The sequence below is a fragment of the Anabrus simplex genome, chromosome 1, assembly GCF_040414725.1.
Source record: "Anabrus simplex isolate iqAnaSimp1 chromosome 1, ASM4041472v1, whole genome shotgun sequence".
Taxonomy (NCBI): Eukaryota; Metazoa; Arthropoda; class Insecta; order Orthoptera; family Tettigoniidae; genus Anabrus; species Anabrus simplex.
In genome coordinates, this window is record NC_090265.1 from 518054152 (window position 1) to 518069775 (window position 15624).

Consider the following 15624-nt stretch of genomic DNA (forward strand, 5'->3'; position numbering starts at 1 on the left):
TAAGTCAATACGGACAAGATTGAACCATCGTGGTTAAAATAATCAATTCATACATGCATACATACGTACGTACATACATACATACATACATACATACATACATACATACGTATTCATTATAGACTTATGAATTTCACCGTTCATTCTGCAAGGCTCTGTAAATCAACTACACGCTTCCACAAGCCTCTATTTATTACTAACTCTGTAACCTCATTTAGTTCTTTACCTCTTTATATCATTATAAGCTGAGTGTAGTCATTATCGTCTTGAGTCTCCCTCTACTTCTCTTACCCTCCATGACTGAGTCCATTATTGTCGTAGATAACTTATCCTCCTCCATTTTCCTCACATGACCCCACCACCAAAGCCATTTTATGCATACATCTTAATCCATCAAGTTCATTCCTTACAGCCTTTCTCTCCTTATTCTGAGTGCCCTCCTGTCATTGTTCCCATATGTTCACATCAGCAATCATTCTTGATACTTTCATGAATAAGATATCCTGAGTCCACCCGGCTTTATCTCTCATACAGCAAAGTTGATCTGAAAACAGACCATTGTAACGATGGTTTAGTCTGGGAGCTGACTTCCTTCTTACAGAATACAGTAGAACCTCGATTATACGTTCCCGGAAACTATGTTTTCCCGTATTATTCGTTCAAACTGTGTGGTTCCGCGAGCATTCTAATTAAATTACATTGTAAAAATCCTGCATTATCCGTTCCTCGAAGAAATGATTTCTCGGATCCACCGTCCATAAATTTCAGTCGCATCAACGCTAAATCCTGCATCACACGTTTTTCATGAAACTGCATCTTACGAAAGGACAGCTACGGCATACTTACGGATCTTGATGTTGACGTCCTGTCATTGCAGTAATTTGAATACTATACTGGAAAAATGATCGGCGGTGAACTTGCATAAGGGATCATCTTACCATCGCATTCAGGTGGTATTGTTTAGAGAATCCTCAGAAATCATAAAGCAGAGTGTGCCCACAACAATTGGAAGGAGACAGAGCGCATTTCAACGTCTCTATTTGAAGATGGAACGAGTTTCATCAAATATTCATACTTGCAAAACGTCTACATTATGTCCAGGGTTAGATGTTTATTTTTTACTTTTTTCGAGTGTATGCCGAACAGGTTTTCAGCATTTCCCTCAGGGCACTGTATAATCACTGGGGTTTCAGGCAGGAATCGAAACTTCTCCTTCTTCTAAATAACACAAATTTAGCATTTTAATATTAGGCCTATCGTACATACACGATTGTGTTATCGAGACCAGAACAGATGTTGCACCTTATATACATAAAGCCATGGAGGTTTTGGGACTGCCTATTACTGTTTTCGTCCTAATATAAGACTGGGAATTTCACGTTTTTGTATTAAAATGTTGTAAAAACCGGCGCACATTACATTTAAAAATTTTGTAAGATTTTGCACTCGTACCGACTTTTCCAGCGATCGCGCTTTCCAGCTGAGCTCAAGGTCGTGAATATACGTAATTTTGGAAGTGTTAATGGTATTTTTTTTTTCCATTTTGATTGTAATTAGTGACGGGCAGAATCGAATATAATGAATTCGTGAATTAGAGGATCGATACGTATATTCAAAACCATATTCTCGAGTTCAACATAACCTTTAAAAGTCGATGTAAGCCTAATTTACATGGTACAAGATTTCCATAAACTGACTACGAACAGTGTACCGGTGACCAAATTACAATGGAAGATATAAAACATTTAAACAAATATTTTACCATCATGTTGGGCGCTTTTGTATCTAATGTGCTTTATTTTATTAGATTCGGTTAAAAACTACTTGTGGTTGATTGTTGTTTGGCTTGGTGTTACGGGTATTAGATTTTTCGAAGAGAGTGGCTGATCTAAGTTGCTGAACTGAAAGAAGTTTTCATAGGAATTTGACGAAGTTTTCAGAGGAAACTGACAAAGTTTCCCCGGTAAAACTGAATGTAAAGTTTCGAGATTTTTAAGTCGCGTACCGGTAATTAATGTTTGAAGCCAGCCCCGCGGTCTAACTTGCCTGCCTCTCACCTGGAGGGCCCGGGTTCGATTACCGGCCAGGCTAGGCATTTTCACCTGGATATGAGGGCTGGTTCCAGGTTCACTCATTCTACGATTACCTTTAATTGAGGAGCTATTTAATGGTGAGATGGTGAACCCGGTCTAGAGAGCCAGGAATAACGACCGAGAGGATTCATCACACTGACCATGCGTCACCTCGTAATCTGCATGCCTTCGGACCCAGGGCGGTCGCTTGGTAGGCGGAAAGCCCATTGGGCTGTACTTTGGTTTGGTTTAGGGGCGTTTGTAAGATTATAAGTATACATATTTCATTTTTGTAATGTTTAGCCAAATTGTTGATGGTTCATTCGCTCCCGCATTTTCCGTTTTCCCGTATTGTACGTTTTTTTTTTCCGTGGTCCCTCCAAAAACGGAGAACCGAGGTTCCGTTGTACTGTTGATCGCAACTGTGAGCTCACTGCATTAGCTTTGTTGCACCTTGATACAATTTCACTTACTATAGCATCATCCTGGGAGAATACACATTCTCAATACTTGAAAAGATGTACCTGTTTCAATTTTCGTAACCCTCTGTGGGTGGGGGACGCAGATGGAGAATACACCCCTGCTATCCCCTGCCTGTCGTAAGAGGCGACTAAAGGGGGCGACCTAGGCGCGGATCTAGGTTGTGGTTTGATATTTGTTGGACCCCCTGTGGATGGGAGGGGTTGAATACATTCATGGGCAATCCCTGCCTATTGTAGAAGGCGACTAAAAGGGTCATGTGGCCATCGGTACCCTCATTATTTTTTATTTTTTGAGGGTTAGTTGTAGACCAATTCAAAATTCTTGATGTGCATGCTACTCGAAGATGGGTCTCTTACGTGTACGATGGCGCCCGAATGCCCGCTCGTGACTGCTCTGGAATCCTGCGGGTGGGAGTGCCATGTACCCGTGCAGTAGTATCCGCAGGTCCCCACACAGCCGAATGCCAGAAGGACATATTATTATTGTTTTTTATTTTTTTCTCTATATTTATTACTCTGTACATGCTGTTGCGGGTGATTGGAGTGTCGGCCTCCGGATCCCAAGATAGCGGGTTAAAACCCGGCAGAGGTAGTCGGATTTTTCAAGGGCGGAAAAAAGTCCATTCGACACTCCATGTCGTACGATGTCGGCATGTAAAACATCTCTGGTGACACATTTGGTGTTTACCCGACCAAATTAATTAAATCTCAGCCATAGACGCCCAAGAGAGTTTCGGTTTACTCGGTCTGCCACCTAGTGGGGGCCTAGAGAAAAACGGAACGTCGAAATTGACGAGCAGACAGCCAGATGGCGTCAAATTGAAATGTCTGCACACGGTAGCTGAGGCCATACGATTATTATTATTATTATTATTGGAGGAAGGAAATCCTAGTGCTCATTGCCTGTCATTTCATATTAGGCATTCGTCCAATATCGGACCCTGGGTAATACCGGCTACAACCAGGTGGGTATTGCCTTGGCTGCTTGGTTCGGATACAGAGGCCCCTGATCGGAGTTGGTGGCATTCGGGGAGAATGATTTCGGGCGTGGCTTCACAACGTCTTCGACATTCAGGGTTCCTTCAGGGTTAAATGCCATGGGAACGTGTGCAGCTTGAAGGAATGGGATCCAGCTTCCCTTGGTTTCTTGTTGCTATCAGAACCTATGGGCACGATTTTAAGCTGGTAAAATCCTTTTTTGTAGACACATTGAAGGCGTCTATGGCGAACTTGAGGATCTCAAGTAAATGCGCAACAGTAGTTTGCTTTTGAAGACTCGCACAGCACTGCAAGCCGATCAGTTGCTTAAGTGTGACCACTTTAGCGAAATCCCCGTCAGAGTGGAGGAGTACAAATCCTTGAATCTGTTTCGCGGAGTCATCTTCGGTGACCTTATTTTGAACATTGACGATGAGTTGAGGGAAGGCATGAAGAACCTGGTGTGACACACATCCAGCGCATTACGCGCAAAGTCACTGGTTTAGACGTCGCCACTGGTGCCTTCATTGTCTCTTTGGAGTTGTCACTGTTACCAGAGAAAGTCAAGGTAACACCTTATCATTGCGATGTGCGGCCTACATCCCGCCTCCTATGTGATGGGTTTCAATGCCAGAGATTCAGACATATGGTATCTCATTGTTCAAATCAGTCTGTGTGTGGTATATGTGGAAGAGCAGCTTACGGCACGGCACGGCACGGCACGGCACGAAGAGTGCACAACTCCGTACAGGTGCACTTACTACTCTGGTCTTCATTCTCCTCAAGATCGGAACTGTCCAACATATCTGAGTGAGAAGAAGATCCAGGAGATCAAGACCCTGCATGGTCTTTCCTACCAGGAAGGATGCCGTAAGTTTAATTCCACGAATATACCTGCCAGTACACTAGACTACAGCATGATAGCTCAGAGTCGACTCCTAAGCTGGTGCAACAGGAGGGGAAGACCAAGTCTCCCCCACAAAGAGGTCGGCAAAGGCTGTTCCTACGCCGGCAGAGGTGGCATCGTCGACCAGGGCTGGGAAAATATCTCCCAGCCCATCTAAACAAGAAACGAAGGTGGAGAAGCGGAACGACCGTACCAGGCGCTCCCGCACTTCTCCTGTGAAGGGGAAATCATGCCCTCCATCTGGAGGGTATGAGTCAGAGCCGGCAGGTACGCCTGGTCCTAAACCTGCGCGCTCTCCTCGTAGGACGAAATCCCGCTCCCAAAATACGTCAAAGTTCTGGGCATCAGTCCCACCATCTCTTGATGGCAGGATGGACGTCGAGATGTCATCTACATGTACGGAGATAGATGTTGATATTGATAGTGTTTAGGTTTAAGAGCATCTTGTCACTCATAACCTACCACTCTCTCTTTTAGTCTACACTATGGTACTGTTACAGTGGAATTGTAATGGTTATGATAGGCATCTTGCTATATGATGTAGTATTACTTGAATACTTGCTCACTGTGGACTAACAAACAATTTTGAGATCACAGAAAACTTATGTCCCGTACCTGAAATACTTATAAAATACTTTTGTACCAGACTGTCACTAGTGTGCTGATTCTCTCACTGGTGCAGTGGTATTTGCTACCGGCTGATAACAGCATGTTGCCCGGTATTTGGAATGCTTAGTTTTGCAGTAGGAAAGGTGCCACCTGAGTAGTTGACATCTTTATTTCGAATCGCATCCAGAGCTCCATGATGGATGTTTGAAGAAGTGGGTGCGTCAAATATGTGAACATATCTTTTTCTCCACTTTGGACCCAAAAATATTGGGATGCTTAAATTATGCAAGGGTATTAATTATGCGAGAAAATATGGTATTTAAAGCCACATCAAATTGAATCCCAAACAATATTATTTAAAATGTCAGTGTCGTAATTCTAGACACAGTAAAACAAGAAATAAAAGATGCACCTTTTGTTGTAATAATGCTTGACAGAACTTCAGATGTTGCAAAAATATCGCAATGTTCCACTGCCATTCGTTATATAAAAGGGCGAAATTCAGGAAATATTTTTTAGGTTTCACTGACCTCAGGAAAGATCGCTCCGCTGCTGCATAAGCGAACAAGTCTTCAGAATCCTTTCTGAATTTTAATGTGAGGACAAGCTCGTAGCTCAAGAGATGGCAATGTTTTTTGGCCACTTAAATGGTCTGCAGGCAATAGTGAAGAAAAGATGTCTCCTATCACATTTTGTACATTGTTATGCACATCGGCTTAACTTCATCTTGTTTGTTAATTTTGTAAATGAATGCAAGATATTTTTTAAGACTTTGAATGGATTTTTTTCTTATTCCACAATGCAGATGCATGCATTTCAGTTAGTACCCTCTGAAAAATGTCACCGTATGCCACTACCCAAAAGCTATATTACCATGTTTATAATCAAGTAATTACTTCAAAATTCATAATTATGCTCATTTTAGGAGACTGCACAGAAGGTCATAAAGTAATATGAATTATGTCTGTGCAGGTTGATTGCACGGATGCTGATCCGAGAGCCAGAGCGCCGTGCCTCGCTGGAGGAAATTGCTGCTGATGCATGGCTTGGCGAGGATCCCAGTGCTGAGCCAGCAGACTTCCTTCCTTTGGTATCTCGTGAACATGTATCTGATGAGGACCATGCGCTCATTATTCAGAAGATGGTGAATGGAAAGATTGCCACCAAAGAGGAGATCCTGGAGTGAGTGAAGTGCCTTGTACATGGATTAGTGTGAGACTCTCATTGACTGTATAGTAAATGTGTGTGTCTGTGTTGCTGTAGGGCTTTGGACAAGAATGAATACAACCATATCACAGCTACATACTTTCTGCTGGCTGAGCGTAAGCTGCGAGCTCACAGGCAGGAGCAGGCCCAGCAGAGGATGCGGCCAGAACTCTCTCCTCTTGCTCCAGGGTATGTTCTTGTCATGCTCACTGAATTATTATTTTATCTTGCTAATTCAAGATTAAACAGTGCTACTTTTGAGTCTTCTTTTGCAAACATTTACTTTTCTTAAGTGTAGATTCTTATTGAATTTTGCAATGTGTTTTTAAATGAATGCAAGGGAGGGAAAATGAAAGGCAGTGACAGCACTGCATCTGCTCAGATACTGTAAGTTAATTATTTCTAGGTCACTTGTGTGTATTATATATCAATAGACTCAAGCTGATAAATTCACTTAAAGAGAGAAATGGAAACTGAACCATTAAGATATCTGTGGTTTGAATTGTGGTATTGTTAGAAGCTATCTTGAATGATTTTGGACCAAATTTTTTCCCTTCATATTTACTCTTCTTAAATTCTGGTACAAAGCAGTTACTGAATATACTTTGTCCTTGAACAGTCCATGCCCCCTCAGTTTTGCAGAGAGAACAGAGAAAAAAATTGAAGTCCCAAATATTTTGCACGCATAATTTTGTTAGGTAAATATAAGTTTATCATTACATGCATTAAAATTTTACCATACTCGTGAGCAACTCTGGGGAATTGGAATTTAGGAACTGTGCCACTTTTTGCAACATAAGAGATACTGGTATGCGTTTCTTCTTCTTCTTCTTCTTCTTCTTCTTCTTCTTCTTCTTCTTCTTCTTCTTCTTCTGATTATTATTATTATTATTATTATTATTATTATTATTATTATTATTATTATTATTATTATTTTATGACCGCATAGGATCGCTTTAGTCAGTCCATCATTCAGGTTTCTTTGAAGGGATTGTTCGGGCTTTGCGGTCCTCCCAGTACTTCTTCAGACGCTCTGATCTTTGTGCCCTTTCCTCGGTTGAAAATATGCGTGTTGTTGGTTGGTTTTGTGTAAGGGTAAAGCAGAGGTTTGTATTTTTGAGTTTTGTATTCAATTTTATCTTATTTGTGGTGTCTTCTGTTGTAAGGCCTATACTAATTAATCACTTTTTTTTTCCCACCCAAGCAATGAATTTTTTTCACTTAATGAAATATGTTAATGTCATTGAACCTTTAAGTGCTTTTTCTAACATTCATCTCCATTTATACTGTCGTCATTATTCCTGTCGTCGTCATCACCGCTGCCATCATGCCCATTCTTCTCGCTTCACAAGAAGTTGGTCTCTGTACTGTTTAGTGCTTTTGATATAGGCCTACCACACTTCTTGAAACTCTCAACTATAAGTTGTAATCGGGTCCCACGTGGTCTGTATCCACTTAAAATATCGGCTCCAGGTTGGGTCTCTTGATTTTTCCAGTTGGCGTGCATGTATGGGTGTTACCTGCCATCCATTTATTGTCTAATCATTTCAGGTGTGCTTTGAAAGGCTGATTAATGCACACATCAAGTGGTTGAAGTGCAAATGGGAGTACTCTCCAGGTATAATCACTTGGTCTGTGTTCCCTTAATGCAGGCAAGATTTTACTTTATCTTTCATGTGCCAGCAAAAACTTCCCATCACAGTCATCCTGTTAAAGTTTATCAGTGCCTCCAATTTTTTTTCTATCCCCCCTCCCCCATAAGCATTGTACCCCTTTGAGCACACAAGGATTGTGTCCATCCGGTCCTTTTCTTTGACCATGGATGTTACACCTGCCACGCTGATTTTTTACAAAGTTTTGCATTTTAAACTTATGTAAGGTGGCAGTTACACCATGCACAACATGGCAGTGCAGTGCAACTTCTCAATTGTCTATCCTTACAGACCAATTTATGTTAGCAAGGTATGGGAGAGGCCGAGAAGGCCAGTGATCTGACGTTAAACCAGGCAGAGGGACAGGGGAGAACTGATGATGTTCAAAACCAGAGCTGAAATGAGATAAGTTAAGAAAACCTTTTCAGATCTATTAAGTGTTTAAGTGTAAGAGAGGGCCACGAGCCCTACTTTGTCACCCATTTGTAATCATTGACAGCTTTATGCTGATTGTTTCACCCAAATTAATGATGTAGATCTTCAGAAAGCTAACTTGTTCAGATATCTGTGATCGTACCTGCAGAGATAAGTGGTGATGTTAGAGCGTGAGTCAGAGCAACGTGATCAAAGTGGAGGGAACTCACAGGTACTTTGTGTGACCGCAGAATGGCTGTCCACCTGAAGCCGAAGATCTACCAAACTGGTGTACGTCCATTGGCATTATATGGAACAGAATGCTGGTTTGCGACCAAAACTAGTGAATGTAGAATTCATATAGGTCCACTTTTAGAACCTTTGATTGCCACTTCACTTGGTCCTGGGCATGAGTTGAATGAATTCCACAAATTCTCATGTCTTTATCGATACTGTCCCACCATCCTGTTTTTTTTTTTTTATTTAAATTTTTTTTTTGCTAGGGGCTTTACGTCGCACCGACACAGATAGGTCTTATGGCGACGATGGGATAGGAAAGGCCTAGGAGTTGGAAGGAAGCGGCCGTGGCCTTAATTAAGGTACAGCCCCAGCATTTGCCTGGTGTGAAAATGGGAAACCACGGAAAACCATTTTCAGGGCTGCCGATAGTGGGATTCGAACCTACTATCTCCCGGATGCAAGCTCACAGCCGCGCGCCTCTACACGCACGGCCAATACCATCCTTTTTTGAAGCTGCCACATGGTCATTGGCCGTCAACAGCACGGTGATAGGATGCACTGGCAAATGCTCTAGGTGCTGCCCGTAAGACATGGTCAAACCAATGCAGTCACCCTTCACGCATTTTATCTTGAATGGGGGCGATACCAAACTTCTACCTGAGAATGTCATTTTTAGTGTGATCTGGGAGGGAGACAAACAAACTTCATAACAGTGCAAATAACATTAAATACAGCGCTTGTCGCATCAAATTACGTCAATCACATCACGATTAAGAGGAACGTGAGGTTCGTGCTTGAATCTCAGGATGTGCAACTGCAGTGCGTTTCGTTTATCTCAAGCGTCAACTTCACGTTGCAATACCTCGGGATGTAATTTACCTATTGCAATGACACAAATTTCATTCCTTATGTGATTTTTCATGTTAAAGAGTGCACAAGAAATAATACAGGGTGTCCATTATGTTGAAAATCATATTTTCTTACGTTTTTGACTGGCTCATAGTATTTACTTTAATTAGACCCTTCCCTGCCTTCATTATCTCTTGTTGTTCCAGATATATTTGCGGTGAAAGTTTTAAGTGGGCCACTCTGTATAACATCCTTTCCTCGTTTTTTTGCTAACAGTTGTCCAGTGACATATCGAAATAAACTGAAGTTCGATCTGTGTTGCTAATTTGTCCAAGTTGATCATTACAATGCTGCTGCAAATTGATGATGAAACGATGTAATTTTAAGACTTTCTCTTCATATGGATGCCATTGACAGATATTCATTCTTCCTATTGAAAAAAAAATATTTCGGAAGCTTCTAGTCAGCCAGCCTTGACTAGCTTTTACGTCCTTTTCATTTTCTTCGCTATTGCTAATGCTTTTATCTTACACATTTAAGTGGAAACCACACAACCAAATTGCCATTTCTCCTTGATGTTCTCGTATCGTTTTCCTTCCACTTCTCAAAACTTTGCTACTTGGGAGCAGAAAGCTCCATGGCTATGGTTGTTTCCAATATAATATCTTTTTTACTTTGCCAGGTGCGGAATGCAGCTTTTACTAACATTGTATTTTCTACCTAGAACTCTGTTACCTTGCTTTTTCGGATACTTTAATTGCTTTTAATTTTTCACTTGCAGTTTATGAGCAATAACGATCCGTAGTCACAACTATTTTGTCTCACAGATATTCACTTACGAAATGCCAACACCAAAACTAATAAAGACAGCTTATGTCTGTGATCATCCAAGCAAGAATGAAGTCATATTTGAGAGAGTGAGAGAGAGAGGGGTGGGGGGAGATACACACTCAAACTCTTTCTGTGTTTTTTTTAACACAAACTGAAGATTCGATTGCTCCAAGAAATAAGTTGTTGCCAACCTTGTCCCGAATAAATTGCATATTTTTATTTTTTGGAAAATTCATATGTGGATTATTCAGGTATTTTCAGTATTTCATGTCCAAGGGCAATTAACTAACTTAAACCTCAGTATTGCGAGGATGATTCCATAAATAACTCGCAATATTTTATTTCATTTAAATGTTTATTTTGGCAGGATATCAATATAGTCTACCTGTTTCTCATTGACCAAATTCCAGCATTTGGGGAGACTTACAATTCCATCCAAAGCATCACTGATGTTCATGTATCGAATGGCTTTCGTAATATCAGCAGGTAGCCTGTTATAGAGAAGAAAAATTGCATCCACACACATGCTTTTTCAACTTAGGGGATAAGTCAAAGTCTGGTGTCCTCATGTCTGGACTGTAGGGTGGGTGAGGTAACACTTCCTATCCGTATTCACACAGCTTAGTGGTCACAAAATTCTTGATGTGTGTATGAGCATTGTCATGGAGTATAAGTGACCCAGCCTTGAGCAACTAAGGTTGGTTTATGTGCATTTTTCTGCAAGGATTTTGCATGTAGCCACAGTAATACAATACTGTGTCACTTGTTCCATATTGAACTCTTGTTTGTTATGATGATGATGATAATGATTCCTTGATGATTATAAGCAAAAATAATCACTTTCTTGACGTTTGATTGCATTCATCGAAATTTCTTGTGGTCGCAGGGAAAAGGTAGCTGTACACTCCTTAGACTGTGCTTTCAACTCCGGCTGTCCGGCTCTAATCCATGAAGTCCAACAATTTGACACAAGAATGCTTGACCTCTCAACATCCAGTCTTTGTTTCAGGAACTTTGCAATGTCCATGCATTTCTGCTTCTCTTCAAACAGCAAGGGACCCATCGCGAATAAAATTTATCGTCTTGAAGTCGTTTGTTAAAATACACACTACTGACTGGTGAATTCCCCATGGCTTCTGAAAGTTCTTCACATGTCATACAGCGATCTTCCTGAAGATCATCTGCCACAACTTTCACACTTCATTCATCTGATGATCTTTTTGGGATTCCAGGTCTTGGGTCATCGTCTGTGCTGGTACAACCCACATAAAAACTAGAACTGTACTACGGTCCATTGTGGACTCGCCACAAACTTCACTCGGTGTACAGTGGATATCTGTGTGATTTTTACCATGTAAAGTTTTTATCTTAATGTATGATTTTTGATCGTCAACAGTCACAATACCCAACACGCCTTGCAGGCTCCATTTCTAGGTCTTGTTATCTACACACAAGTAATGAATGCTGTGGAGAAAATTAACACACATACATCCTGCACAAGCCTTGAACTGTTCCGATCTGCAGTGCTATCACCTGTGCATTATTTATGGAATCGCCTCTGTAGTTTGTTAACACTTCAGACTTAAATATATATGAAAGGTATAGAAGGGATTTAATGACGAAAAAATCTTACATTATTTATGTTTGTACATGTACTATGTACATAGTCTACCTTTATAGCTGCAACTAGCTGATGTACCCGTGCTTCGCTACGGGATTCTCAGAAAGACTGACTTTGTGATTTTCCTAACTGAAATCAACATAGGTCATTACAAAAACGTAAGTATGAATGTAGCGATTAAAAGCAATGCTATCATATAAAATACTCGATCAAATGGAAAGCCGCACGTTTTATCACTTTTAACGAACAGTGCTGCGGTTAGATTTCGGTGCCAATCTAATAGTCCAAAGTTCCAGAGCTGGGATGACCAGGCCGCAGATTGCCATGAACACTCATTTGTCATTATTCCCCTAAATATGCACTGTTCATTCCAGTCAGTGCCTCAGAGTAGGGATTGAATAGCCCGAATGCTATGATGATCCAGTGTGTTACGTACCAGTAGTATCAGAAAATTTATAAACCAGGGGAATGGCATGCTAAAGAAGAAAGTTATCTAACTCCCCAGCTACTTCCCATCAATATTCAGGCAGGCTATTACACTCTGTACGACTGGGCGAGTTGACCGTGTGGTTAGCTGTGCGCAGCTGTGAGCTTGCATCCGAGAGAGAGAGTGGTTTCGAACCCCATTGTCGGCAGCGCTGAAGATGGTATTCCGTGAGTGGTTTCGAACCCCATTGTCGGCAGCGCTGAAGATGGTATTCCGTGGTTTCCCACTTTCACACCAGTCAAATGCTGGGCCTGTACCTTAATTAAGGCCTAAGGCACTCGTACCCTTTCCTATCCCATCGTCGCCATAAAACCTATCTATGTCGGTGCAACGGAAATCAAATAAAAAATACTTTGTACGCAGCAGTAATCCTATCTACCGGAGATGAGGGGCAACAGAAGACACAAAGCACACATCACGACAAACAATGGTCAATGTAATGTTATTGTTGATCAATGTTATGAGCTTTCTATATTGAGGCCTACACATTTAGTTTTCTTTCGACTCTGTGATTTGCAAAATATTTTATGTCGTAAACTGTAGTTTCTTATTCTCCGACTTTATATACCGATTTTCATTAAATACTGTTTACCCATTTCTTCGTTACTCGGCGCTGATATGGACTTCGTAACAAAAATCCAAATTCATGAATATCTTTGTGATCATAGCCAGTACGGTAACAATGTATAAGACATGAATAACAGGAAATTTAATACGTACGGACTACACTTCTAATAAGAAATATTTGAGATTTACATTTTAGGCCTTCCCCTAAACTACCATTTCACTCAGCGTGAATAAAATAATTTACAGCCTAGACTATAGCGACTTATTTCCTGACTTTGCATACCGATTTTCATCAAGGTAGGACTACTAATAACAACGATATTTGAGAATTAAATTTTAGGCCTTCCCCTAAACTACCATTTTTCTCAGCGGGAATACAATTATTGATAGCCTAGATTGTAGCAATTTATTCCCCAACTTGCATACCCATTTTCTTTAAAATACAGCCACTAATATAAATAGTTGAGAATTGAATTTTAGGCCTTCCCCTAAACTACCATTTATAGCCTAAATTGTAGCGGCTCATCACCCGACTTCACATATCGATTTTCATTAGACCACTAATAACATAAATAGTTGAGAATTCAATTTTAGGCCTTCCCCTAAACTACCATTTCACTCAGCGCGAGTAAAATGATTTATAGCCTAGATTGTAGAGGCTTATCCCCCGACTTCATGTACCGATTTTCATTAAATTATCTTCAACCGTTTTCTCGTGATGCGTGTACATACATACATACATACATATATATAGACAGACAGACAGAAATTACGGAAAAGTAAAAAGTGCATTATCTTGTTACTATGGACATGACCGATACAGAAATACCATTATTTTCAAATTCTGAGCAATATACAGACAAAACTTTTATTTTATATATATATACATGTTTCAGTCATACAGACCATGCATCAGTGATACAAGATGAGGCAGGACACCAAATTCACCTAGCACGTGCCACATCTTTTCCCAAGGAATGCAGTCAAAGGCCTTTTTGTAGTCGAAGCAGATGAAGACAGGCACACACAACTCTCAATCTTTTGCTATTATTTGCCTCAGGTTGAGAATCTGATCACATGATCCTTTACCAGAGACAAAACCAACTTTTTCTTGGATATCTGAGGTTGTATGTAAGGTTTTAGGCGCTGATTTATGATGGGTAAGAGGATTTTACAGGCATGTGGTATCAGTGTAATAGTTACAGCAGTTTCTGACTGAGCCTTTCTTGTGCAGTGGTATGAAGGCAGATGTGCAATCTTTCAGCCTTCTCCACTACTCCATATTCCAGGGCTGGACAAATCAGAAAAAATCTAGGTGCCAGCAAAATTTCTTAGGAGCCTGGCATGAAAAATAAAGTTCACTTGCTTACCTCTGTAGCATTAACCAGTGCAATCTAATCACCTTCAACTATTACTACTGCTTCCTTCTTAGCCCCCCCCCTCTAACATGTCGAAATCCCTTTGTTTGAAAATACCAATGCTCTGATGATATTGGTTGTTCATGATATTTTAGACTTGGGCCATTCAAAATTAGCTGGTTCATGCTATCTGTGTGCATTGAAGGTCGCACGTTATTTTAGAGTAAATTCATGGTACTAAATCCCCCTTTTCTCATAAAGTTGTTGATGTTAACAATACTGGAACAAATCTCATGAATTTCCTGAGGAAAGAAAATCATTCATTCTCCAATTTTAGGTGGCTACACACTTTTCCGTCGCCATGGTGACCAGACTCCTGGGATTTATCTAGCCCTCCGTATTCCATTACTAAATGAGCGAAACACGTCTATGCTGGCCTCCTCCCATCTCTTTAATCATTTCTCCTGTGATATTATCAATACCCGTGGCTTTGTTGTTCTTTAGATATTTAATGGCACTCTCAGTTTCACTGCGCAGAATTGCAGGTTCCATTTCAAGGTACTCTATTACTCTTCTACCTGAGGTGGTGGTGTTGTTACCTTCTGAATATGAATTTTCACAATATTGTTTCCTCTTGTCAATGGCTGCTTTTTTGTCTCCAGTGAGGATGCCACTTTCATCATCTACTGCCCAAGTGTGAGGTTTAAACTTCTGAGTGGAGACTTTCTTGAATATTTATCTTTTTTTTTTGGTTGGAGTTTTGATGATGCTCTATATCATCACACACATGTTTTTAGGAATTGTGACCAATCTGTCTTATTAGTCTGTCATACACCTTCTCTGGGTCTATAATTCAGAGGTATAATGCAAGGTTCCTCAGTAGAATTTCTCAGTTACATGACACATCCTGAAGTTCTGGTCCAACCTACAGTAGAAGTCTGTTATAGCGAGAATTCATGACGGCAAAAAATTCACTCGCTATAGCGGATTGTCATTATATCAGATTTTTCATAAAAGTCTGGAAAAACCCCATTCACAATAAAATCATTATGAAACGGCAATCAGTTTGTTTAAAATTTGTGTTTTCACGGGTAATGTCCACACTACGGCTTGCTCGTTTGTTATATTTTTTCGAAATCCAATACTGTGTGAAAGTGTGTTTTTAATTCTGAAAAAAATACAGTATCACTCCAGAGACCTCTGTGGCAAATGTTTCTGTTTACTTCTTCAAACAGCATCATCTATCCTAACCGCACATGTATCGTGAAAACATATTTCAAGCGCACGTAGAGAAATGATAATCTCCTCGCTACAAATATACATGGAAATAGCCCTTCCGAAATTTAACTAG

General features: G+C 40.5%; 1 protein-coding gene across 1 annotated transcript in view; it reads left to right on the forward strand.

Moving 5' to 3' along the window:
* Nucleotides 1-15624, forward strand: part of Snrk (SNF related kinase) — a 194081-nt gene that overhangs the window by 142937 nt on the left and 35520 nt on the right. Inside the window, exons 5-6 of the mRNA XM_067135427.2 lie at nt 6021-6230; nt 6312-6443. Of these exons, the coding sequence (XP_066991528.2) occupies nt 6021-6230; nt 6312-6443 (342 nt within the window). The remainder of the gene's footprint in view (nt 1-6020; nt 6231-6311; nt 6444-15624) is intronic.